General features: G+C 35.7%; 1 protein-coding gene across 1 annotated transcript in view; it reads right to left on the bottom strand.

The window, feature by feature from the left end:
• The window catches only part of HCN1 (hyperpolarization activated cyclic nucleotide gated potassium channel 1), a 446,479-nt gene that overhangs the window by 129,348 nt on the left and 291,986 nt on the right, over positions 1–25,145 (bottom strand). Inside the window, exon 4 of the mRNA XM_007961536.3 lies at positions 2,513–2,731. Within this exon, the coding sequence (XP_007959727.1) occupies positions 2,513–2,731 (219 nt within the window). The remainder of the gene's footprint in view (positions 1–2,512; positions 2,732–25,145) is intronic.

Here is a 25,145-nt window from a genome sequence, read left to right as displayed (position 1 = left end):
TTTTGAGAGAGAAGTTCCTCTGCTGTGAGTCCCGTTACAACCTCTTCTGGGATAGGGGTGTGAAAAGGCTACTTTCTGACACCTGACATATGGGAAACACTTGAAACAAATTCATTTAAGGATCTTTGAAATAAGCTCACATAGTTGGGAGACATGGATCTGGGCTCTGAATAATATCTGAAAACATGTAAATAGTCTGCGAACGCCGGAGTCTGACTATCGTCAAGGAAGGCTAGATACACTCTCCTCATTGGTTTGGACGAGAAGGAAGAGGAGTGCTAACAGATTGTCTAGGAGAAGGATGCATGAGTACTTCTCTGTGGACTACATCTGAACCATATAGGAGGGCCAGCATTGCATCTTGGGTCCTGCCCAAGAGTGACTCCTACCAGAATTTTACCTAAATAAAAAGATAATAATTTAGCCAAAACTCAGAGGATAAATCATCAAAGAAGATGCATATCACTCATCCACTATGTAAAGCCATGCTATAAGATTAAATTGAAATTTAAACATACACTTTTCACAAAAAGTACAATTTTTAAAACTAACATAATGTCCTTAAGACCTATCCTGGATTATACTGACTAAAAAATGAGTACAGAACTTTATAACTAAACTTCTTGATGGAACTTGGTTTCTAGACCTAAAAATTTATTCTTTTAAATAAAAAAATTAGGGGTGGTGGTGGGTGCCTGTAATACCAACTACCTGGGAAATTGAGGCAGGAGAATCACTTGAACCCCGTTGGCAGAAGTTGTAGTAAGCTGAGATCACACCACTGCACTCCAGCCTGGGTGATAGAGACTCCATTTCAAAACAAAAATTATATTCTTTTAATCAGCTGTTCCCAATTACATTGCTCCAAGTGTCAGTAAATACCAAAGGGTTATACTAGTTTTCTTGTCCTCTATCAAGCACTTATAAGATCAAGAACTTCATGATTTGAATTATTACAAACATCACAACATCTTCGCATATAAATATCTATGATTCCATAAGTGAATACATTGAGTTTCCAAGTTAAAGTTGGCTAATATAGGAAATTTAAAAACATAAACTTTGTGAATTTATTTAATATGCAATAAAATGCTAATCACTGCAATCCTGGAAGTTGAAGATTTGTTTTCTTATTGAGAAAATGTATAGCAATGATGCAGACCAAAAAAAAAAAAAAAAAAAAAAATGTGTGAAAGGGACATTTTTATTAAAAGCAACATAAAATGAAAGAAAAACAACAGTGTAAGAGAAACATCAGATATAACATGATATAGTCTTATCTTAAATCTCCATAAAATTAGCCCAAATTCCTTTACGTATATAATTCTTAAATTCACCATTGTATACAGTCTCTTGTTCCTTACTATGTTGTTATTTCTAATTCATTGGGAGACTATTTAAAAATGAACCTCAAAGCAATTTTTGTGGTTTATCTTTTCATTACTTCAGTAATAAAATGCCAGCTTGCTCACTGTAATAGCTGGTGGCAGTGCAATTATATTCAAGGGAAATATCTAGGTTTCCATTTTACTATTGTGTGATTATAGTGTTGAAAACTTCTAAATAAAGCAGTAACTAAAAACTTCTTTGGCGTATTGAAAATAATTCTGAGACTAAGTTGTTGTCATTCACCAAGAGAAATATTCTAGAACCATTGCAATCATTACTTTCAGAAATGCTCTTTGGCAAGGTGCATGACTCTGTCAGGATCAATAAAGCCCCTACATTACACATTGTTCCATTAATTTAAAATATTCTTATTTATCGCTCAGAAAGCTACTGATGTTTGGTCAAGAATATTAGTACGGTCCAAATGCCCTATATTTAGCCCTAGCCAAAGAAATTCTTCATGTGGAAAAAAAAAAAAACTCCAATGAACAAATCATTGCCTATATTTACTTTTTCTCTCTCTTTTGAGAAAAGTTTAGAGCAGCAATCATTTTAATTAGCACACTGAGCATAAGAATGCATCATAGCAGTTGTTATATCCAGTTTTAAGACTGGAGAGTGTGGCGACTTATCTAGATATACGGGTAATATATGCTTAGCTAAGCATATGGATTGTAATATAAATTATGATTATAGGTGAGGGGTGTACAGAGGGACATGTACAATAGCTGCCTGTCTCCACTTAATCAACTAACATTTTTCTAACACATACGAGAGGTTTATTTTAACTATTGAAATATGATAAGAAAATAAGCCATGATAACATATTCTATCAGCTTTTTACATTTTGAAATACGTAACTATTTTTTTCTGTAGCTGCAAAGTCACATTTTAAAAAATATTATTCAAAAGACAAATGAGAAACAAAAGATATGATAACTATCTTGAAGCAACCTCAAAATATCAAAGAAGATTGTGTGTTTTTACTTTAAACATTTTATCTCTCCTTTTTTTTTTTTTTTTTTTTTTTATAGAGGAGATAGTGTAGTTATCTTGAACACAATTCAATCTACTGGTTCAGGTTAGCTGGTTAAAGACATTGGAGATAAATAAAACAAATTACCTTCTCTTGATACTGCCGCCTCGAAGAATCCAGAGACTGGATTAAAGCAGTGGCATGGCCGACAAACATGGCATAGCAGGTGGCCCCGACGATCATGCTCAGCATGGTAATCCAGAGGTCAGACATGCTGACTGGGGCTTGGGCTCCATACCCAATGCACAGCATGTGACTCATAGCTTTGAAGAGTGCGTATGAATACTGCTTTCCCCAAGAATCATTCTGGAACATAACAGAAAAAGAAAATTGACTGAGCCATTAGGATGGCAGAATGAAAAGTGAGAATGATCTGTACACAGAAGCATGATAAAATACTGAATATTGGAATAATCCTTACAATGGAGCATTTACAAATGTACTTCTCATTAATTGTGAATTAAATGATGGTGTTTTTCAAATATTTCCTACTATGATGAAGTGGAAACAGTCTGCTGTTACTTACATGCACTCTTTGTCAGTTTTAAGTTTGCTGTTTTTAAAACTAAAATTCCTTTTGGGACAATGGTATGCCATGTAATAACGCCAAGAATGAATGCTTTAAGGTTTCCAGGAAATGTGGTCAAATAGTATTAATAATATATTTGTAAGCTATGAAATGCAGCAGACAGTATGACACATATAGGCCAAAGTATAGACATTTTTATCAAAACCATGAAGTTCAGATTTTAAAAATCCATACTGATATAGCTTAATACTATAGTTTTTCTAAATAAAAATTTAAACAAATATATATTGGAAATACAGATCTGATAGGTAAATGGAAAGACTTCCTTGAAGCCTTCACTCAAAGTGACATACATTGTAATTTGTGTCAGGATTGAAGATGGCTGAATCTTGTTGGTTTTTTATAAAATAATAAAATGAAATAGGCAAAAGAACATCTTGGCTTATGTCCTGGGGAAAAAAAAACAGGAAATGCTGACTTCTGAGATTACTTATTAGTTGTAACGTCTGATGTCATTTCAAAACAATTGCAAGCTCAATTTTTTAAAAATGCTGTTCAATGTATCTTATCTAACTTTTGTTAAAATTTAAATTATTTTTTGGATAAATTTTATTGAACTCCCTAATTCAAATATTACACAATTTATAAGAGCCAGAGCAAAATGAAAATGAGGGGGGTCTATTTCAAAGTGCAGGAAAAAAAATATTGTTAAATATAATAAAATATAAAGATTTTTCCTTTAAAACTATTTTATTATTTATAAAACCTAATGTGATAACAGTGATAAATAAGTAACAATATAAACTTACAAATTTTAAAAATTAATATTTTAATGTCATAATTACATGTCATATAATAAATAATACCGTATTAATGTGATATTTTGATCATAAAATTTTTCTGGCTTTTCTGAAATTCATTTCTTAGATTATCAAAATTTATATAATTATCAACTTCATTTTCAGTGATTTCATTGACAATTACATCAGTTGCTCTTGGCTATTGCAAGATTACAAATAATTTTAAGTATTTTTAAATTTAAAAATGATCTTTCTATTAATTCAAATGTTATTAAACCTATTAGGGATATTTTATAGGCTGTGAGATTAGGGTCAACTTCTGATAATTTATTTAAAAATATATATTTGAGTACATTTGGAGCTGATGATTTTCATAGAACAACTTTTCAATAAATATTTAACTCATCATGCCAATCAGTTTCATACCAATTTCACATAGAATTCAGTTTTTACATCTGAATTTATTTTTTTAATTAAATTTTTTACTTTTAGGTAATTATAGATTTACATGTAAGTTATAAGAAATAATAGAGAGAGATTCTATGTACTCTTCTCCCAGTTTCCCCAGAGGTAACATGCTGCAAACTATAGTATAGTTTCATAGCCAGGAAATTGACATTGGTATAATGTACTCATCTCATTTATAGCTCACTAATTTAAGTGTACTAATTTGTATGCCTATGTGTGTGTATATTTATTTCTATGCAATTTTGTCACATGTGTAGGTTCATGTATTTATTACAACAGTAAAGACATAGAACAATTCCATCACAAGGGTCACATATACTGCCTTTTATTGAATGGAGTGTTAAATTTAAATGTATGCAATGATGTTTTAGTGTTTCTTCTGATATTTCCTGTAACTTGTCAAGGCTGTGCAATAAACTGAAAGTAGTTTCAAGATTTGCATATAATTCAAAATGCCTGTTTATATATTGTATTGCTATATTTTTAGTTACAAAGAAAGTTTAATTTAAAAAATTATCTTCCTTGTTAATAATTGATTTAATTTAAAACTTCATATAAAAATAGTGTTATTTTCCATCAAATGTGAGCCTTCAATCTAATTTGTATTTCTAAGTTTATGGACATCTGCTGTGCAATTTTGCAGCAGCTTTCAAAACTGGACATTGTAAACGCTGAAGAATTCTAATGACTTTCTAAAGTGCTTACTGCTGTGCCCATGTGTAACATTTATTTTGTAATAATTTATTTACAAGGTTTACTGCCTGAGTGCCATGGGTATTGTCTTGGAATTTAGGTGGGAGATTTAAAATTAAAATAGATACTACAGGGATAGTCCCTTGGGACTGATCAGCCAGCTGTCTACTTACTATGGGTGTTCTCCCTGCCTGCATGGGTAGCCACTTTCATCTCCCACGACTGCCTTTGTTGCTGCTGCTTCTCCTGCTGCTACAGATAGTCACTCCTAATCTGGGCCTAGTCCTGGTTCGGCCACATCAGCGACACATAGCATCCAGACTGCTGAGTCATGCATATGCTGCCTTGCTGCTAGGCCAATTGCACGTCTCCTGTGCCTACAGGCTTGAATCTGTGTGTGTGCTGCTGCCATCCTGCAGTTCTGCTGCTCATGTTCACACCCTATTGTCCCAGTGGACTTCACTTACAAAACATCAGTTCAAAGATAAAATTATTAAGAGTTTCAAGACGGCAGGAGCAGAACATTAAACCAAGCACAGGGTTCTTTTGACAGTGAGGGACCCTGTGCAACTTCAAGGTCACATATCAATGAAGCCAAACCTTCATTTGTCAAATTAACTCTTAACTTATCATAAACTTTTCAAACTATTTTGTTTTGAATACATATGGATAGTTTTGTTTGTTGTTAATGGGACTTTCCAACATCAAACTTGTGGATTTAAAAAATAGAACAGAAGATTTAAAAGCCTAGTCTTATAAACCTTGGAACTGCACATAGCTGCTAAAAAATCAATAAAATAACTAACCCCATTTAGCTGAAAGGATTAAGGTTCTTAAAGTGAAATTCGCTGTTAATTAATTATAATAAAAGTCCTGCTCGTATTAAACTATAGACTCTATAAATGTATTTGCATGCAAATAAAAAATAAAATTTAATTTTAACACAAGAAAATTACTCATATGTCATAATATTTTAATATGTACAAAGTATAATAAACTCATACAAAAACTCTTATTTTGGAGATTGAGCAAACTTATACTTTTTTATAAGTGAAAATGTATAATACTCAGAAATACATCTAAGATTTCCAAAATTCTAGATGGTCCATGAACAAGAAATGGTATATTTACATTTACTAAAATGTAAAATCTAATTTAAGATTTCCTTTCTCCACTTAAGGGCACAGAAGAGGTATATTGTTAAAGCATCTTGATGTATTTAGATAAAATGGAAATAATAAAAAGTTCAGTGGGGTGTCAAGTGGAGACTACACTTTAATTATATTGGTATTGTTTAATTCTCTGTGTATGAATGGAGGCAGGGTATGGAGCTGGAAAAGAAAGTTTAATACAGTTTTTCAAAATAATGCAGGTATGTCTATTTTCATTTATCTCACTAGAGACACAAAATACACACCTGCATATACATGCTGTTAAGTAACTTGAAATATATATTAAAAATGCTTTTTTTTTTTTTTTTTGAGATGGAGTTTCACTCATGTTGCTCAGGCTGGAGTGCAATGACGCGATCTCAGCACACTGCAACCTCCGCCTCCCGGGTTCAAGTGATTCTTTTGCCTCAGCCTCCCGAGTAGCTGAGATTAGTGCCACCATGCCCAGGTAATTTTTGTATTTCTAGTAGAGACGGCATTTCACCATGTTGTTTATACTGGTCTTGAACTCCTCGAACTCAAATTCCATCACCTCAGACGATCCACCTGCCTTGGCCTCCTAAAGTGCTGGGATTACAGGCATGAGCCACTGTGCCCAGCCTAAAAATGCTTTCTTAATTTTCAAAATCATGAGCAACTTTTCTATTTCCCATTTTTCCCATGTTTCCATTTCTCTCTCTCCACCTATATTTCCTGAAAATCAGGTATGGATTCTGTACCTTTCTCCATGCTCATATGATCACACACACACATGCACATACACACATCCACAATTCTGGCTTTTTTCCCCACAAAAATGAATCTTATTATATATGCTCTTATTGTTGTTATCACATATAAAATGCCTCCAAATAATCTGTTGTTCATATAACTATGCAATAGTTTGTTGCTCATACCATAGTTAAATCAATTTACCCATTGTTCTCCAGCTTTTGCCACTACAAGCTATTCTTTAATAAAAAAACTTTATCCATGTATCTTTTCTTTTTATCAATAAGACTCCCAAGAGTGTGATTATTGGTTCAAAGAGTAAGATCTATCTTCAGTTTGATTTTAAAATATATTGCCAGATTGATTCAAAAGACAGTACCTTTTCCAAAACAATGTGTAAAAATATACTGTATCACCTTATACAGCGAGAAATAATAACACATTGTTAGTTTTATTAGCATTTCCCTAGCAAAAGAATTTGAGAAGGCATTCATGTATTTATTTACCAAATGGACTTGCTCATCTCTAATGAATTTTTTTCCTTATTAATTTGCAATGCCTCCTTGAAGACTGGATATCACCCTTTTAACTGATATGTGCTATAAATATTTATTCCTAATTTATCATTTGCCCATTGACCTTCCAATCATAGAATTTTTCATATAAATATTTCAATTAGTTTATGTAGGAAAATTAAATCTGTAATTTCCTTGGCAGCTGCTGGACTTCTCATGATGATTCAAGAGGTATCTCTAAATAAGATTATTCCTATGTCCTGAATGCTTTTTCAGATTATTTTATTTTTTATATTTACTTATACTTACATGTGTTACCTAGAGAAAGGTTTCTTTTTGTATATAGAAAAGTTCACATTTCCTTTATTCTAAATAAATGGATTGTCTTTTTTGCCAGTATATAACTTTTAATAAATCACCAGGTCTCCATATAGAGAAAAATATCTCTTTTATTATATATTGTCTCTATAAAAATGGTATTTGTTTCTGGGCTCAATATTTTATTTCACTGCTCTGCGTAGTCACTTTTATACTGAGTTTTAATTAAATAAAGTTTAATTAAACAAGGTCCTTGTTTAAAAAACAAGGACCCATCTCAATTCCAACAGGGGTTTAAACTGAACTACTATGTGAGGGAATTTGAGTAAGAAAATGGGTCATGCAGGTAAAAATCCAAAACATGATGTTTGATGTGGAATAGGAGTATTTAGAGGCTGAGAAAAGTTACCAAACCCCATAGTATGTGTGTATACATATATAAATTTTTAGCCAGTCTAAATTGTAGAGAAGAAATAGGAGAGAATAGGGAACATACCAGGGAACACAGTGATGACCAGAGTCTGAGTCCTTAAAACACTTTCCATATAAAACGGGAAGCCAGTGAAAAATTTTGAGCAGAGAATGATATGATCTAAACTCTATTTTAGGAAGATTGATCAGGCAGAGGTGTAGAGTGCTGATTCTTAACTAAAGATGACTTTACCACTTAGGAGACATACGGCAACATGTAACATCTGCAGACATTTTAGTTTTCACAACTGGCAGATATCTAAAAGGGAGAGTCCAGTGATGCTGTTAAAATTCTGCAGTTCAGAGGAGACTCCCTCTCCTGCCTCACAACAAAAAATTGGATGGTCCAAAATATCAGCTGTGGTGAGGCTGAAAAATCCTTAGGTAGAGGAAGGATGTAATAAGGACCAAATACAGGTCAGTATAAATGTTATTACAAGTTTAAGAGAAGTGAAATGAGAACTTAAATAATATAAAAGTATAAAGCAACAACAATAACAATTTTGAGAAGATAGTATCTACAGAATGTAGAATATTAGGGATTCATGGAAAATTCAGAAAGATTAATGAAATATAGGCTTTCTCTCTCTCTCTCTCTCTCTCTCCCCTCTTCCTCTTTCTTTCTTTTCTTTCTTTCTTTCTTTCTTTCTTTCTTTCTTTCTTTCTTTCTTTCTTTCTTTCTTTCTTTCTTTCTTTCTCTTTCTTGCTTTCTTGCTTTCTTGCTTTCTTGCTTTCTTTCTTGCTTTCTTTCTTGCTTTCTTTCTTGCTTTCTTTCTTGCTTTTCTTTCTTTTCTTTTATCTCTCCTTCCTTCCTTCCTTCTTTCGTCTCCTTCCTTCCTTTCACTTCCTTCCTCTCCTTCTTTTCCCTTCCTTCCTCTCCTCTCCTTCCTTCCTTCCTTCCTCTCCTTCTCTCTCTTTCTTTCTCTTTTCTTTCTTTTCTTTTCTTCTCTCTTCTTTCTTTCTTTCTTTCTTTCTTTCTTTCTTTCTTTCTTTCTTTCTTTCTTTCTTTCTTCTTTCTTTCTTCTTTCTCTCTCTCTCTCTCTCTCTCTCTCTCTCTCTCTCTCTCTCTCTCTCTCTCTCTCTCTCTTTCTCTCTCTCTCTCTCTCTCTCTCTTTCATCTCACTCTTTCATGCAAGCTGGAGTGTAGTGGCATAACCATAGCTCACCGTAACCTCAAGTCCCTGGGCTCCAGCAATCCCATATCAGCCTTCTGACTAGCTGGGAATATAAGCATAAGCCACTGCACCTGGTCCTTAGGCTATTCTTCATGAGAGCAAATGATCAGGCATAAGGATCTTCTCTGTTACTCTACAAGGCCAATATTTCTTTCTTTAGACACTGAATTTTGTCTACACCCTTTGCTTGTGTTTGCAAGCGCCAAGTGAACCATAACAAAGGAAAGTGAGCATTTAAGTAGCAGATTCTGAGGCTGGTGTTAAAAGAATTCCAAGTAGAGGAATGATATCCTAACCCCTCCCCCACCATTCCTACATACCATTAAAATCCCAGGAACAAAGGGCTTGTATTAGTCCATTCTCATGCTGCTAATAAAGATATACCTGAGACTGTGTAATTTATAAAAGAAAGTGGTTTAATTGACTCAGTTTAGCATGGCTGGGGATGCCTCAGGAAACAACCATGACAGAAGGGGAAGCAAACACATCCTTCTTCACAGGGAGGCAGGAAAGAGAAATGCCGAGCAAAAGGGAAAAAGGTCCCTGTGAAACCATCAGATCTAGTGAGAACTCACTCACTATCATGAGAACAGCAACATGGGAATAACTCACTCACCATGATTCAACCCACAGGCTTCCTCCCACGACATGTGGGGATTATGAGAACTACAATTCAAGATGAGATTTAGGTGGAGACACAGCCAAACCATATCAAGGCTCAAGGAGAAAAAATAGATTGACTGTGATAAAACACACACAAAATGTTACCCTTATAAGCAGTATGATGATAAATCAGGTACATAGTACTAAACTGTTCAAAGCACCAATTATTATGTTAAACTAGTTTAATCATGAGTACTATTCTTACCATCATTTGACAAACAATGGCACTGAAGCAGAGAACCTAACTGACTTGCCCAGTATTAAAAGTTTGTAAGTGGAAGATTCAGTGTTTTCAATCCATGCAATCTCCTTCTAGGGACCACAGTATTACTACATTATATTGCTCTCATTTTTATAAGCCTACAAAACTCATAGGTACCCACCTCCCCCCACCCCCACTTTGGGCATCCTGTTTGCCTTATTTTAATCTACTACTATTGAATAATGGCTTGAATGGGAGATTTAGGCTATCATCTGAGAAAGTTTTGTGAAAATCTAGGAATGTTTGTAATCCCATTCTGCCTTTTTTCTTGTGTTACATGGCTATTCCTTTTTGATCTTGCAAAGATGACTCTATTATATTTTAGTCTACATCAATAATATGGTATTATACACGAATGGGAGACTGTATACTCAAAGTGCCTTACCATACAGTCCAAATATACCCAATTTCATATAATCTGAATCCTATTGAGATTTATCTTGTTCTCATTTTAGGTAACAATGTACCAACAAATTGTTCCTTTTAGATTATATTTTTGTTATTCAAAGTGTTCATTTAGTTAATCATTTCACTGAGGCATCACTGAAAATAATTATTTTTTTGACGAAAAGACATTGAGTCAAATAATGGGAACATAGTAACTACCTTTGCTTATTCCACGTGAGAACTTTCTCTTAGTAATAATGCATTTTGAGCTTTCTCTAGGCTTGAATGAAAATACTTTCTAGTCATCCTGTCCATATTATTACTAAATTTGGGAAGTCAGGGTGAAAGGCTATTTACAAAAAAAAAAAAATAAAATAAAATAAAAGAAAAGAAAAAAGAGAGAAAAAGGAATGTTTATTCTCCAGTGTCCTAGGCCTCCTGACATAATATATTCAATTCAAATTAGCCACTCAGTAGCCTGCTATGGGAACAAAAGCTCTCCAGTCCATTAGCTTTCACATGAGCTGAAATTTATTTAATTTAGCGGGCCAAAACTTTCCATTATTGAATATCAGAATTAATTTTTCTTTATTATTTGCAAGCAAATACAAGTATAAATGTGTTAAGTAGGTAAAATCTTAGGAAAATCTGAAATATGGCACTCAGAGACTCTGAAGTGCACAAACCAACTGCTAAAATATTGAAGAATCAATTGGGTAATAAAGAGGTGAAATTAGAAAGCTGCCAGTAGAGTACAAATTCTGCAGAGCTAGGCTACAAAATGTTGATCAGTGTGTCTATATTTTTCCTGCAGTCATTGCATAAAGATATCATTTTCATCAATTTTGGAAATGCCAATCAAATAGAAAGTTGCATTTAAAAGTTCTTAAGGAAAATAATATAGTGTATCATAATTCATTTGCAGTCATAAGAAGTATAACAGGTCATCAGTTTCAAAAAGAGTGTGTTTACTTGAATATCCCATAATTTTATTATCTGTATACAGTTGGTCTTTGAACAATGGAGGTGTTAAGGATGCCAACCCTGGGCATGGAATGACTTTTGACTTAATTAATGAATTAATTAAGTATTTAGAGATAGAGTCTTCCTCTCTTCCCTAGGCTGGAGTACATTGTCACTGCAGCTGGAACTTCTAGGCTCAAGTGACCCTCCTGCTTCATTCAACCTCCCGAGTAGCTAGGACCATACACGTGCACCACCATGACCAGTTTATGTTTAAAATTTTTATAGAGATAAGGTCTTGCTATGCTGCTGAAGCTGGTTTCAAACTCCTGGCTTGAAGCAATCTTCGTGGCTCCGCCTCCCAAAGTGCTGGAATTATAGGCGTGGGCCACCTTGCCCAGCTTATTTTTCTTATATTTAGTGCTATGATCTGCATAAAAACACGTGTACCTCTGATAACAATCCTTTGCCTTATAAGAGGGTTCAATTAACAATAAAATATAGAATTATTGCATAACTAAATTGTTGTTGCCATGAAGAGTGATGTCTGATTATTTTGAGAGCTAATTCTCAACTTGTTCCGTGGTCAACTAATCTCTCAAGTTCTTTTTTTTTTTTTTTTTTTTTTTAATAATTTATTTACTATTATTATACGTTAAGTTGTAGGGTACATGTGCATAACGTGCAGGTTTGTTACATATGTATACTTGTGCCATGTTGGTGTGCTGCACCCATCAACTCGTCATTTACATCAGGTATAACTCCCAATGCAATCCCTCCCCTCTCCCACCTCCCCATGATAGGTCCTGGTGTGTGATGTTCCCCTTCCCGAGTCCAAGTGATCTCATTGTTCAGTTCCCACCTATGAGTGAGAACATGCGGTGTTTGGCTTTCTGTTCTTGTGATAGTTTGCTAAGAATGATGGTTTCCAGCTGCATCCATGTCCCTACAAAGGACACAAACTCATCCTTTTTTATGGCTGCATAGTATTCCATGGTGTATATGTGCCACATTTTCTTAATCCAATCTGTCACTGATGGACATTTGGGTTGATTCCAAGTCTTTGCTATTGTGAATAGTGCTGCAATAAACACACGTGTGCATGTGTCTTTATAGCAGCATGATTTATAATCCTTTGGGTATATACCCAGTAATGGGATGGCTGGGTCATATGGTACTTCTAGATCTAGATCCTTGAGGAATCGCCATACTGTTTTCCATAATGGTTGAACTAGTTTACAATCCCACCAACAGTGTAAAAGTGTTCCTATTTCTCCACATCCTCTCCAGCACCTGTTGTTTCCTGACTTTTTAATGATCGCCATTCTAACTGGTGTGAGATGGTATCTCATTGTGGTTTTGATTTGCATTTCTCTGATGGCCAGTGATGATGAGCATTTTTTCATATGTCTGTTGGCTGTATGAATGTCTTCTTTTGAGAACTGTCTGTTCATATCCTTTGCCCACTTTTGGATGGGGTTGTTTGTTTCTTTCTTGTAAATTTGTTTGAGTTCTTTGTAGGTTCTGGATATTAGCCCTTTGTCAGATGAGTAGATTGCAAAAATTTTCTCCCATTCTGTAGGTTGCCTGTTCACTCTGATGGTAGTTTCTTTTGCTGTGCAGAAGCTCTTTAGTTTAATGAGATCCCATTTGTCAATTTTGGCTTTTGCTGCCATTGCTTTTGGTGTTTTAGACATGAAGTCTTTGCCCATGCCTATGTCCTGAATGGTACTACCTAGGTTTTCCTCTAGGATTTTTATGGTATTAGGTCTAACATTTAAGTCTCTAATCCATCTTGAATTAATTTTTGTATAAGCAGTAAGGAAAGGATCCAGTTTCAGCTTTCTACTTATGGCTAGCCAATTTTCCCAGCACCATTTATTAAATAGGGAATCCTTTCCCCATTTCTTGTTTCTCTCAGGTTTGTCAAAGATCAGATGGCTGTAGATGTGTGGTATTATTTCTGAGGACTCTGTTCTGTTCCATTGGTCTATATCTCTGTTTTGGTACCAGTACCATGCTGTTTTAGTTACTGTAGCCTTCTAGTATAGTTTGAAGTCAGGTAGCGTGATGCCTCCAGCTTTGTTCTTTTGACTTAGGATTGTCTTGGAGATGCGGGCTCTTTTTTGGTTCCATATGAACTTTAAAGCAGTTTTTTCCAATTCTGTGAAGAAACTCATTGGTAGCTTGATGGGGATGGCATTGAATCTATAAATTACCTTGGGCAGTATGGCCATTTTCACGATATTGATTTTTCCTATCCATGAGCATGGTATGTTCTTCCATTTGTTTGTGTCCTCTTTGATTTCACTGAGCAGTGGTTTGTAGTTCTCCTTGAAGAGGTCCTTTACATCCCTTGTAAGTTGGATTCCTAGGTATTTTATTCTCTTTGAAGCAATTGTGAATGGAAGTTCATTCCTGATTTGGCTCTCTGTTTGTCTGTTACTAGTGTATAAGAATGCTTGTGATTTTTGCACATTAATTTTATATCCTGAGACTTTGCTGAAGTTGCTTATCAGCTTAAGAAGATTTTGGGCTGAGACAATGGGGTTTTCTAAATATACAATCATGTCATCTGCAAACAGGGACAATTTGACTTCTTCTTTTCCTAACTGAATACCCTTGATTTCTTTCTCTTGCCTAATTGCCCTAGCCAGAACTTCCAACACAGTTCTATGTTCTATGTTGAATAGAAGTGGTGAGAGAGGGCATCCCTGTCTTGTGCCAGTTTTCAAAGGGAATTTTTCCAGTTTTTGCCCATTCAGTATGATATTGGCTGTGGGTTTGTCATAAATAGCTCTTATTATTTTGAGGTACGTTCCATCAATACCGAATTTATTGAGCGCTTTTAGTATGAAGGGCTGTTGAATTTTGTCAAAAGGCTTTTCTGCATCTATTGAGATAATGATGTGGTTCTTGTCTTTGGTTCTGTTTATATGCTGGATTATGTTTATTGATTTGCAAATGTTGAACCAGCCTTGCATCCCAGGGATGAAGCCCACTTGATCATGGTGGATAAGCTTTTTGATGTGTTGCTGAATCCGGTTTGCCAGTATTTTATTGAGGATTTTTGCATCGATTTTCATCAGGGATATTGGTCTAAAATTCTCTTTTTTTGTTGTGTCTCTGCCAGGCTTTGGTATCAGTATGATATTGGCCTCATAAAATGAGTTAGGGAGGATTCTGTCTTTTTCTATTGATTGGAATAGTTTCAGAAGCAATGGTACTAGCTCCTCTTTGTACCTCTGGTAGAATTCAGCTGTGAATCCATCTGGTCCTGGACGTTTTTTGGTTGGTAGGCTATTAATTATTGCCTCAATTTCGGAGCCTGCTATTGGTCTATTCAGGGATTCAACTTCTTCCTGGTTTAGTCTTGGAAGAGTGTAAGTGTCCAGGAAATTATCCATTTCTTCTAGGTTTTCCAGTTTATTTGCGTAGAGGTGTTTATAGTATTCTCTGATGGTAGTTTGTATTTCTGTGGGGTCGGTGGTGATATCTGCTTTATCATTTTTAATTGCGTCGATTTGATTCTTCTCTCTTTTCTTCTTTATTAGTCTTGCTAGCGGTCTGTCAATTTTGTTAATCTTTTCAAAAAACCAACTCCTGGATTCATTGATTTTTTGGAGGGTTTTTTGTGTCTCTATCTCCTTCAGTTCTGCTCTGATATTAGTTATTTCTTGCCTTCTGCTAGCTTTCGAATGTGTTTGCTCTTGCTTCTCTAATTCTTTTAATTGCGATGTTAGAGTGTCAATTTTAGATCTTTCCTGCTTTCTCTTGTGGGCATTTAGTGCTATAAATTTCCCTCTACACACTGCTTTAAATGTGTCCCAGAGATTCTGGTATGTTGTATCTTTGTTCTCATTGGTTTCAAAGAACATCTTTATTTCTGCCTTCATTTCGTTATGTACCCAGTAGTCATTCAGGAGCAGGTTGTTCAGTTTCCATGTAGTTGAGCGGTTTTGATTGAGTTTCTTAGTCCTGAGTTCTAGTTTCATTGCACTGTGGTCTGAGAGACAGATTGTTATAATTTCTGTTCTTGTACATTTACTGAGGAGTGCTTTACTTCCAATTACGTGGTCAATTTTGGAGTAAGTACGATGTGGTGCTGAGAAGAATGTATATTCTGTTGATTTGGGGTGGAGAGTTCTATAGATGTCTATTAGGTCTGCTTGCTGCAGAGATGAGTTCAATTCCTGGATATCCTTGTTAATTTTCTGTCTCGTTGATCTGTCTAATGTTGACAGTGGGGTGTTGAAGTCTCCCATTATTATTGTATGGGAGTCTAAGTCTCTTTGTAAGTCTCTAAGGACTTGCTTTATGAATCTGGGTGCTCCTGTATTGGGTGCATATATATTTAGGATAGTTAGCTCTTCCTGTTGAATTGATCCCTTTACCATTATGTAATGGCCTTCTTTGTCTCTTTTGATCTTTGATGGTTTAAAGTCTGTTTTATCAGAGACTAGGATTGTAACCCCCGCTTTTTTGTGTTCTCCATTTGCTTGGTAAATCTTCCTCCATCCCTTTATTTTGAGCCTATGTATGTCTCTGCGTGTGAGATGGGTCTCCTGAATACAGCAGACTGATGGGTCTTGACTCTTTATCCAGTTTGCCAGTCTGTGTCTTTTAATTGGAGCATTTAGTCCATTTACATTTAAGGTTAAGATTGTTGTGTGTGAACTTGATCCTGCCATTATGATATTAACTGGTTATTTTGCTCGTTAGTTGATGCAGTTTCTTCCTAGCCTGATGGTCTTTACATTTTGGCATGTTTTTGCAATGGCTGGTAACGGTTGTTCCTTTCCATGTTTAGTGCTTCCTTCAGGGTCTCTTGTAAGGCAGGCCTAGTGGTGACAAAATCTCTAAGCATTTGCTTATCTATAAAGGATTTTATTTCTCCTTCACTTATGAAACTTAGTTTGGCTGGATATGAAATTCTGGGTTTAAAATTCTTTTCTTTAAGAATGTTGAATATTGGCCCCCACTCTCTTCTGGCTTGGAGAGTTTATGCCGAGAGATCTGCTGTTAGTCTGATGGGCTTCCCTTTGTGGGTAACCCGACCTTTCTCTCTGGCTGCCCTTAAGATTTTTTCCTTCATTTCAACTTTGGTGAATCTGGCAATTATGTGTCTTGGAGTTGCTCTTCTCGAGGAGTATCTTTGTGGCGTTCCCTGTATTTCCTGCATTTGAATGTTGGCCTGCCCTACTAGGTTGGGGAAGTTCTCCTGGATGATATCCTGAAGAGTGTTTTCCAACTTGGTTCCATTTTCCCCCTCAGTTTCAGGCACCCCAATCAGACGTAGATTTGGTCTTTTTACTTAATCCCATACTTCTTGCAGGCTTTGTTCATTTCTTTTTCTTCTTTTTTCTTTTGGTTTCTCTTCTCGCTTCATTTCATTCATTTGATCCTCAATCGCTGATCCTCTTTCTTCCAGTTGATTGAGTTGGTTAATGAAGCTTGTGCATTTGTCACGTATTTCTCATGTCATGGTTTTCATCTCTTTCATTTTGTTTATGACCTTCTCTGCATTAATTACTCTAGCCATCAATTCTTCCACTTTTTTTTCAAGATTTTTAGTTTCTTTGCACTGGGTACGTAATTCCTCCTTTAGCTCTGAGAAATTTGATGGACTGAAGCCTTCTTCTCTCATCTCGTCGAAGTCATTCTCCGTCCAGCTTTGATCCGTTGCTGGCGATGAGCTGCGCTCCTTTGCCGGGGGAGATGCGCTCTTATTTTTTGAATTTCCAGCTTTTCTGCCCTGCTTTTTCCCCATCTTTGTGGTTTTATCTGCCTCTGGTCTTTGATGATGATGGTGATGTACTGATGGGGTTTTGGTGTAGGTGTCCTTCCTGTTTGATAGTTTTCCTTCTAACAGTCAGGACCCTCAGCTGTAGGTCTGTTGGAGATTGCTTGAGGTCCACTCCAGACCCTGTTTGCCTGGGTATCAGCAGCAGAGGCTGCAGAAGATAGAATATTTCTGAACAGCGAGTGTACCTGTCTGATTCTTGCTTTGGAAGCTTCCTCTCAGGGGTGTACTCCACCCTGTGAGGTGTGGGGTGTCAGACTGTCCCTAGTGGGAGATGTCTCCCTGTTAGGCTACTCAGGGGTCAGGGACCCACTTGAGCAGGGAATCTGTCCCTTCTCAGATCTCAACCTCCGTGTTGGGAGATCCACTGCTCTCTTCAAAGCTGTCAGACAGAGTCGTTTGCGTCTGCAGAGGTTTCTGCTTCGTTTGTTATTGTTTACTGTGCCCTGTCCCCAGAGGTGGAGTCTACAGAGACAGGCAGGTTTCCTTGAGCTGCTGTGAGCTCCACCCAGTTCGAGCTTCCCAGCAGCTTTGTTTACCTATTTAATCCTCAGCAATGGCGGGCGCCCCTCCCCAGCCTCGCTGCTGCCTTGCCAGTAGATCACAGACTGCTGTGCTAGCAATGAGGGAGGCTCCGTGGGTGTGGGACCCTCCCGGCCAGGTGTGGGATATGATCTCCTGGTGTGCCTGTTTGCTTAAAGCGCAGTATTGGGGTGGGAGTTACCCGATTTTCCAGGTGTTGTGTGTCTCAGTTCCCCTGGCTAGGAAAAGGGATTCCCTTCCCCCTTGCGCTTCCCAGGTGAGGCGATGCCTCGCCCTGCTTCAGCTCTCGCTGGTCCGGCTGCAGCAGCTGACCAGCACCAATCGTCCGGCACTCCCCAGTGAGATGAACCCAGTACCTCAGTTGAAAATGCAGGAATCACCGGTCTTCTGTGTTGCTTGCGCTGGGAGTTGGAGACTGGAGCTGTTCCTGTTCGGCCATCTTGCTCCACCCTCTCCTCTCAAGTTCTAAGTGTACTATTTTTTGCTTCAAGAATGATGATAAAATACAAAATTTGCATTAAGTAGACTTATAAATTAAAATTTAGTGATGCTTGATATCACAGATTTTTTTCTCATATTTTCTTTAGCATTGGTGCATTATTTTAAAATAAAAATTAAACAAATCAATGCTTTATTTTAAATTTGACTTGTTCATTCATCCAATTTTTTATACTAAGAGTTCATTAGTACTATTTATAAAACAGGCCCCAAATTTGACATTACTTAAATATTTTAAGTGTGATGTTTCAATTACAATTAGCTTTTCAAGCAAATCAAGTATTTCCATGGGGTACCTCTTTGTTAATATAAATAAACATAAGCAAATATATTTTACATATGTTTATATATCAGTATTAATAAATATACTTTATGTGTATGCATGCATATATGCATTAATATAAAGTCACCATAGAAGAAATCAGCCTACACTGAGGACTTATTTATTGCAAGGTACATCATTTCATTGTTCTTAACATTCTTGAAATCTAACTAGATATTGTTATTATGGATCAGAAATGCAAATGTTGGAAAAATTAAATAACTTGCTTTAGTTGACACACTTGTTGGTGCCACATCTGGAATTCAATAACAGATTTGTCTGAACCACACTATAAACTCTCTTCATTCGAACGACTATGGCCATTTATGTCATAACCATTTATATAGTAAAATTCATGATAATTATAACATAGGATATTCAGGCATTTTAAGAACATAACCATAACAGAGAAATTCTTAAACTATGTTTCTTCTCAACCACCAAAAGAGAGTCTCTATTATGTCTTAAGGACATTTAGAGAAAAATTTTCTAAGGTTTTTCATTAGAAAAAAAACACTGAGGTAAAATTGCCTGGAGAGTGTAAGGTCAGTGAAGATAGTTTGACCTTAAAATTGTACTTCAGTTTTATATTTTCCTATTAGTCAAAAACTTTTAATGAATTCTTCTTTCCACCTAATCCCAAAGCCTGGGGTTGCTTGATGCAATCTGTACAGTTATCTGATAGGAACAGTCCTCTGGAAGAAAATCCTTGCCCGAGGCTCGACGCTCCAGAGTACGAAAGGTGCAGATGGCACAGGGTGACAGGTTCAGTCTGAAACACTAATCGATACTGTGTGCTTTCACTCAACACCTGGACAAAGTAAAATAAGTACAATCATGCACCACGTAATGATGTTTCAGTTAATGATGGACTGCACATTCAGCAGTGGTCCTATAAGAAGATGATAACGGAGTCGTAAAATTCCTATCTCCTAGTGACCCTGTAGCTATCATAATGTAGCATAATGCGTCACTCATCTGCTTGCGGCAATGTGGTGTAAACAAACCTACTCCACTACCAGTCATATAAAAGTATAGCATATACAATTATGTATGGTATATAATACTTGAAAATGATAATAAACAACTATTACTAGTTTACATATTTAATATAGTACTTTTTATTGTTATTGTATTCTTTCATTCAACTTATACAAAAACAAATCACTTACAAAACAACCTCAGGCATGTTCTTCAGGAGGTATACCAGAAGAGGCTTTTTATTTTTATTTTTTTTTAGACAGAGTCTCACTCTTGTTGCACAGGCTGGAGTGTAGCGGCGTGATCTTGGTTCACTGCAACCTCCATCTCCCTGGCTCAAGTGATTCTCCTGCCTCAGCCTCCCAAGTAGGTGGGATTACAGGCACCCACCAGCATGCCTGACTAATTTTTTGTATTTTTAGTAGAGATGGTGTTTCACCGTGTTGGCCAGGCTGGTCTTGAACTCCTGACCTCAGGTGATCCACCCACCTCAGCCTCCTAAAGTGTTAAGATTACAAGTGTAAGCCACCATGCCCAGCCCAGAAGAGGCATTTTTTATCATAGGAGTTGACAACATTTTGCATGCTACTGCTCCTGAAGACATTCCAGTGGGACAAGGTGTAGTGGAAGAAGACAGTGATACTGATGATCCTGACTCTGTGTAAGCCTAGGCTTACGTGTGTGCTTGTATCTTAGTTTTTAACCAAAAATTTTAAAAGTAAAGAAAAAAATCAAATAGAAAAAAATCATATAGAATATAAGCATAAAGAAAGAAAATATTTTTATACAGTTGGACAATGTGCTTGTGTCTTAAGCTAAGTGTTACTACAAAATAAATCAAAAACTTACAAAAACAAAAACATTATAAAGTAAAAAATGTTAGAATAAACTAAGGTTAATTTATTATTAAAGAAAATCTTAAAAATAAATTTAGTGTAGCCTAAGTATACAGTGTTTATAAAGTCTACAGTAGTGTACAGTAATGTCCTAGGCCTTCACATTGACTTACTACTCCCTGACTCACCCAGAGCAGTTTTCAGTCATGCAAGCTCTGTTCATGATGTACCATCTTTTATCTTTCACACAGTTATACCACATTTTATTTTTTATACTGTATTTTTACTATACCTTTTCTATGTTTAGATACACCAATACTTATTGTGTTACCAACGCCTACAGTATTTAGTACAGTCAACACACTGTAGAGGTTTGCTGCCTAGGAGAAATAGGCTATACCATATAGCCTAGGTGTGTAGTAGGCTACATCGTCTAGGTTTGTGTAAGTACCATCTATGATGTTTTCACAGTGATAATACTGCCTAAGGATATACTTCTCAGAGTGTTTCTTCATCTTTCTAATGACAGTAACGACATTACATTTGCTAAGTACTATTATTTAATGTGCATGTTTAAATTAATTTTATGAACTTTCACCAAGCAGCTTTACAATGATGATACTCAAATTAGTAGATCATCTGTTTTATGGCATTCTTGAACTGTTTAATGCTACTATTTTGAGGTTTGAGCACACTGGAGTGTTAAAAACTACTAAAAAAGTGAAATTAAAGTGAAAACAAAAAACAATGTATATATTTTTGTGCTGGGCTCAAGTTTCTGCTCTTTATAAACAAAGTAGCTGCCTAATGCATTAAAGAAGCAGAAGAGTTAAGAATGTTTTTCATCATACGTGTGGTCTTTGGGTGTTTTATTGTCAGTTATCAGATCATAAAATGTATTAAATATGCATTTTTGGTTTATGGAATTCTCTTACCATACATGAGAGTAAGGCATTAGATTTTATTTGCAGATAATTTGCATATATTTCAATTTATATGATAGATGGTACAATGTGGTAAGAATTTGGGCTTTTTATGAATATTAAACAAGGGACTATATAAAAGGCTGCTATATTAACAAGCTCCACATAAAAGAGCTAATCAGTAATAAGCTCTCTGTTTTCCAACTGAAATAATTTTGTAAATGAGGTGATACATTTCTTACCAGTGTTGTGTTTTAATGTAAAAATATGTTCGTAGCACGTTTTGCTATGAGTAACAATTCTAACCTCTTTGCAAATATATAAATCATGAAAAATTTACTAAAGTCTAATGCTTAGACATGGGCATAACTAAAGTATAGACAAACTTAAACTATAGAGAAAGGAAATATTTATGCTGATAGAAAGCTTACATAGTAATTGGTTATTCATATTGAGGTTAAAAAGAGCTTTCTCATTATCTCAAAAATCATGCTCTCAACTTACAGATTCTAAAATTCCATCTTAGTAATAGTAGAATTTACCCTTAACACTTAACATATCCATTCAATTTTGATGACATGGTGCAAACCTCTCTGTTTTTTGTTTTTTTTTTTTTTTCCTACCTGGATTTACTACTGGGTTGGGATTCCCACTACCAGACATAAGAAAGGATGGTAAAATAAAATAAAATAAAATAAAATAGTGGCACACTAAATATTTTTTATGGTAGACTGACTTTTATCCATGAATTCACAGAAAGTTAGAATTGTAAGGGATCTGTACAACTATTTATCCTTTTTATAAGCACACTGAATTTCAGAATCTCCATGATTATAAGATCAAAATACATAAATAAACAAATAATTAAATATATTCAGGTTACCCAACTTTATTCAAATCTAGTATGTAACGAACAATACATCTTAAGGTCATGGAAAACATTAAGCTACTTGCCCAAGGTCTGATCTGGTTTGTCTAAGAATTAAAAAAACAAAACAAAAACAAAACAAATAAAAAATACAAACTCATGTCTGATCTGCTTGCAAGTATTATTTTCATTATATTTGCATAATCATAATACCATAACACAACTAACAATAGCAGAAACATGAGTATAGTTTACATAAATCTATAAGAAACTTACAAGAAACTTATTAGATGTGGTGATTATCACAAAAGCCTTGTGGTAGCAGGAACAGTCTTTATTTTCTTCGTTTTACTGATGTGGATAAAGTTCAGAGTTTCATTAAGTAGCCTATTGGGTCATGATAAGTAGCAGTATCTTTCTACTGGATCTCTAGGCTGCTGACTGCAGATATAGTGCTTGCAAATCTAATTATTATTGTAATATATTTGGTAAAATGATGAAGATACTATGATCTGTATTGCCCAATATTTCCATAGAGTTATCTATTTCAGGCAAAAGTACTCTTATGAGATCTGTAGCTAATCAAATTATATAGAGAATCATTCTCCCACGCCAAAGTTATTTTAATGACACATTTAGAACATGAATGACATCAGTTAAAACTACTGCCTTACTGTATTAAAAAAGTATTTTTTTCTTTTTCTTGAGACGGAGTCTTGCTCTGTCGCCCAGGCTGGAGTGCAGTGGCCGGATCTCGGCTCAGTGCAAGCTCCGCCTCCCGGGTTTACGCCATTCTCCTGCCTCAGCTTCCGGAGGAGCTGGGACTACAGGCGCCCGCCACCTTGCCCAGCTAGTTTTTTTTTGTATTTTTTAGTAGAGACGGGGTTTCACCGTGTTAGTCAGGATGGTCTCGATCTCCTGACCTCGTGATCCGCCCGCCTCAGCCTCCCAAAATGCTGGGATTACAGGCTTGAGCCACCGCGCCCGGCCTAAAAAAGTATTTTTAAAAGTCATATTCTTATTTACAGCTAAGTTATAATTACATAACTCAGCAACAATGTATGTTTCTCAACTCTAAAGGCATGACATTAAACTGCAAACAAATAAATAAAGCTTCAATTATGAGTAATGCTAGACCTTTGTTTATTGACTATGAAATATAACAAGATAAGCCTAGGAAATCCCCTGCTGTGTAAGGCTGTGTAAAAAGGCAGAAAGTATTAAGCACTTAAAGCTATTTTTAGAAGCCTAACTCCCAACTTAAACTCTTATCTTATGTTGTGTATTCAGTGTGTTCTTAGTATGAAAGGCTTCTGTGTCAGTTACCCATCTGAGAGAACATTTAGCACTGACATCTAAATCCACATAAGCTGTATACAAGTGTAAGTTTTATAATGTGTAGACTCCTTGATCTCACAGAGAACTTCACAGAGAATTCAACTACCAAACAGTATTTAAGAGAGGCAAAACACAACTTCTTAGATCAACATAATCAAGTTAAATACCCTTTTACTAGCACTCATAATGGTTAAATCCCTAGAGAATCACTTGTCTCTGATAAATCAATTCTCTACTTACATTACATTTGAGTCTCTCTGTGTGTGTACATTGGGGTGAGGGCATGAGGAAGGGTTGGGGAGAGAGACAGAGAGACACAGAGATATAGATTTCTTTTCAAGGCCCAGATTATTCTCTCTCGGGCATCTCAATTCACATGTAAACTGATTTGGAAATCTGTTAGCAAACAAGCACAGAGAAAAGAGTATTTGAAACAATCTGTTTTATTTTCCCTCTCTCTCTCTTCTAACTTCTGGTTTTTTTTTTTTTTTTTTTTTTTTTCTATTCTACCCAGTTACAAGACTAAAACAATGGTGATTCAGGCATAATTCCTATTTCTGATGAGCTCCTTTCAATTATCTCAAATCAGGAAAAAATGCATATTCAACCATAGTATTACTACCCAACAAAAATAAAGTGAAGCAGGGCCCCGTTAAAATTGAGTGCATTCCATTTGAAATCATGTTCATGAGGATATTCTAGCTATTTTTTATGGCATAGAGAAGAAAATGAAGGTTATATTACCTTTAGGAAATAAGTCATTTTTACTGCATTTCTGAATGATAAAAATATAAAGAAAAAGTCAAATGCAATATTATAATCCATTTATGAGGTTTCTGTTTTCAGGAATGGAGAAGAAATGGGCAAAATAATTAAATAGACCCAGAAAGGGAGCATCCCTGACTCCTGCAGTAGAACTTATTTGCTTCAAATCCTAATATTATTTAATGCCAACACTTCCCACAATTCTGACTACTTTGGGTATGAAGCGTAATTACTGGTGATTTTTGAAGGGAGCACACTACTTAGTGCAATTCCCGTAGAAGAGTGACTTATAACTTAATCAAGCAGAATGCCAAGTTTGCCACAAGTTGGCAGACTAACTTTAAGGAATATATCCAGACAGATAATAAAGGTGTCTGGCCTTAACCTCCTCCAATGTGGAGGGAAACAGAAGTATGGCTTACTGACAAAGCAAGAGAATACCTTAATAATTATCCGCATACATTTCTTAGTCAACAGGGACTGTTCAGGAAAAGAAGTAAACGTTCAAAGTTTAATGATTTCTCTTGTGCATAGCTTCTGTGACTCATGCCAGATTTTCCTGAGCTAGTTCTAAAATGATTTATCTGCTTCAGTGAGTCAATAGCGTTTCATCTTCACTTTTCTTTGGGCACTAGCAATAAAGGTTAACAAAGTCATCTGCGTGTATTGAGGTGTGGGTATCTATGTATGTCTACCCCAGGCTGGCCTAGAAGAAG

The sequence above is a fragment of the Chlorocebus sabaeus genome, chromosome 4, assembly GCF_047675955.1.
Source record: "Chlorocebus sabaeus isolate Y175 chromosome 4, mChlSab1.0.hap1, whole genome shotgun sequence".
In the NCBI taxonomy this organism is placed as follows: Eukaryota; Metazoa; Chordata; class Mammalia; order Primates; family Cercopithecidae; genus Chlorocebus; species Chlorocebus sabaeus.
This window is presented reverse-complemented; position numbering and strand designations above follow the sequence as displayed.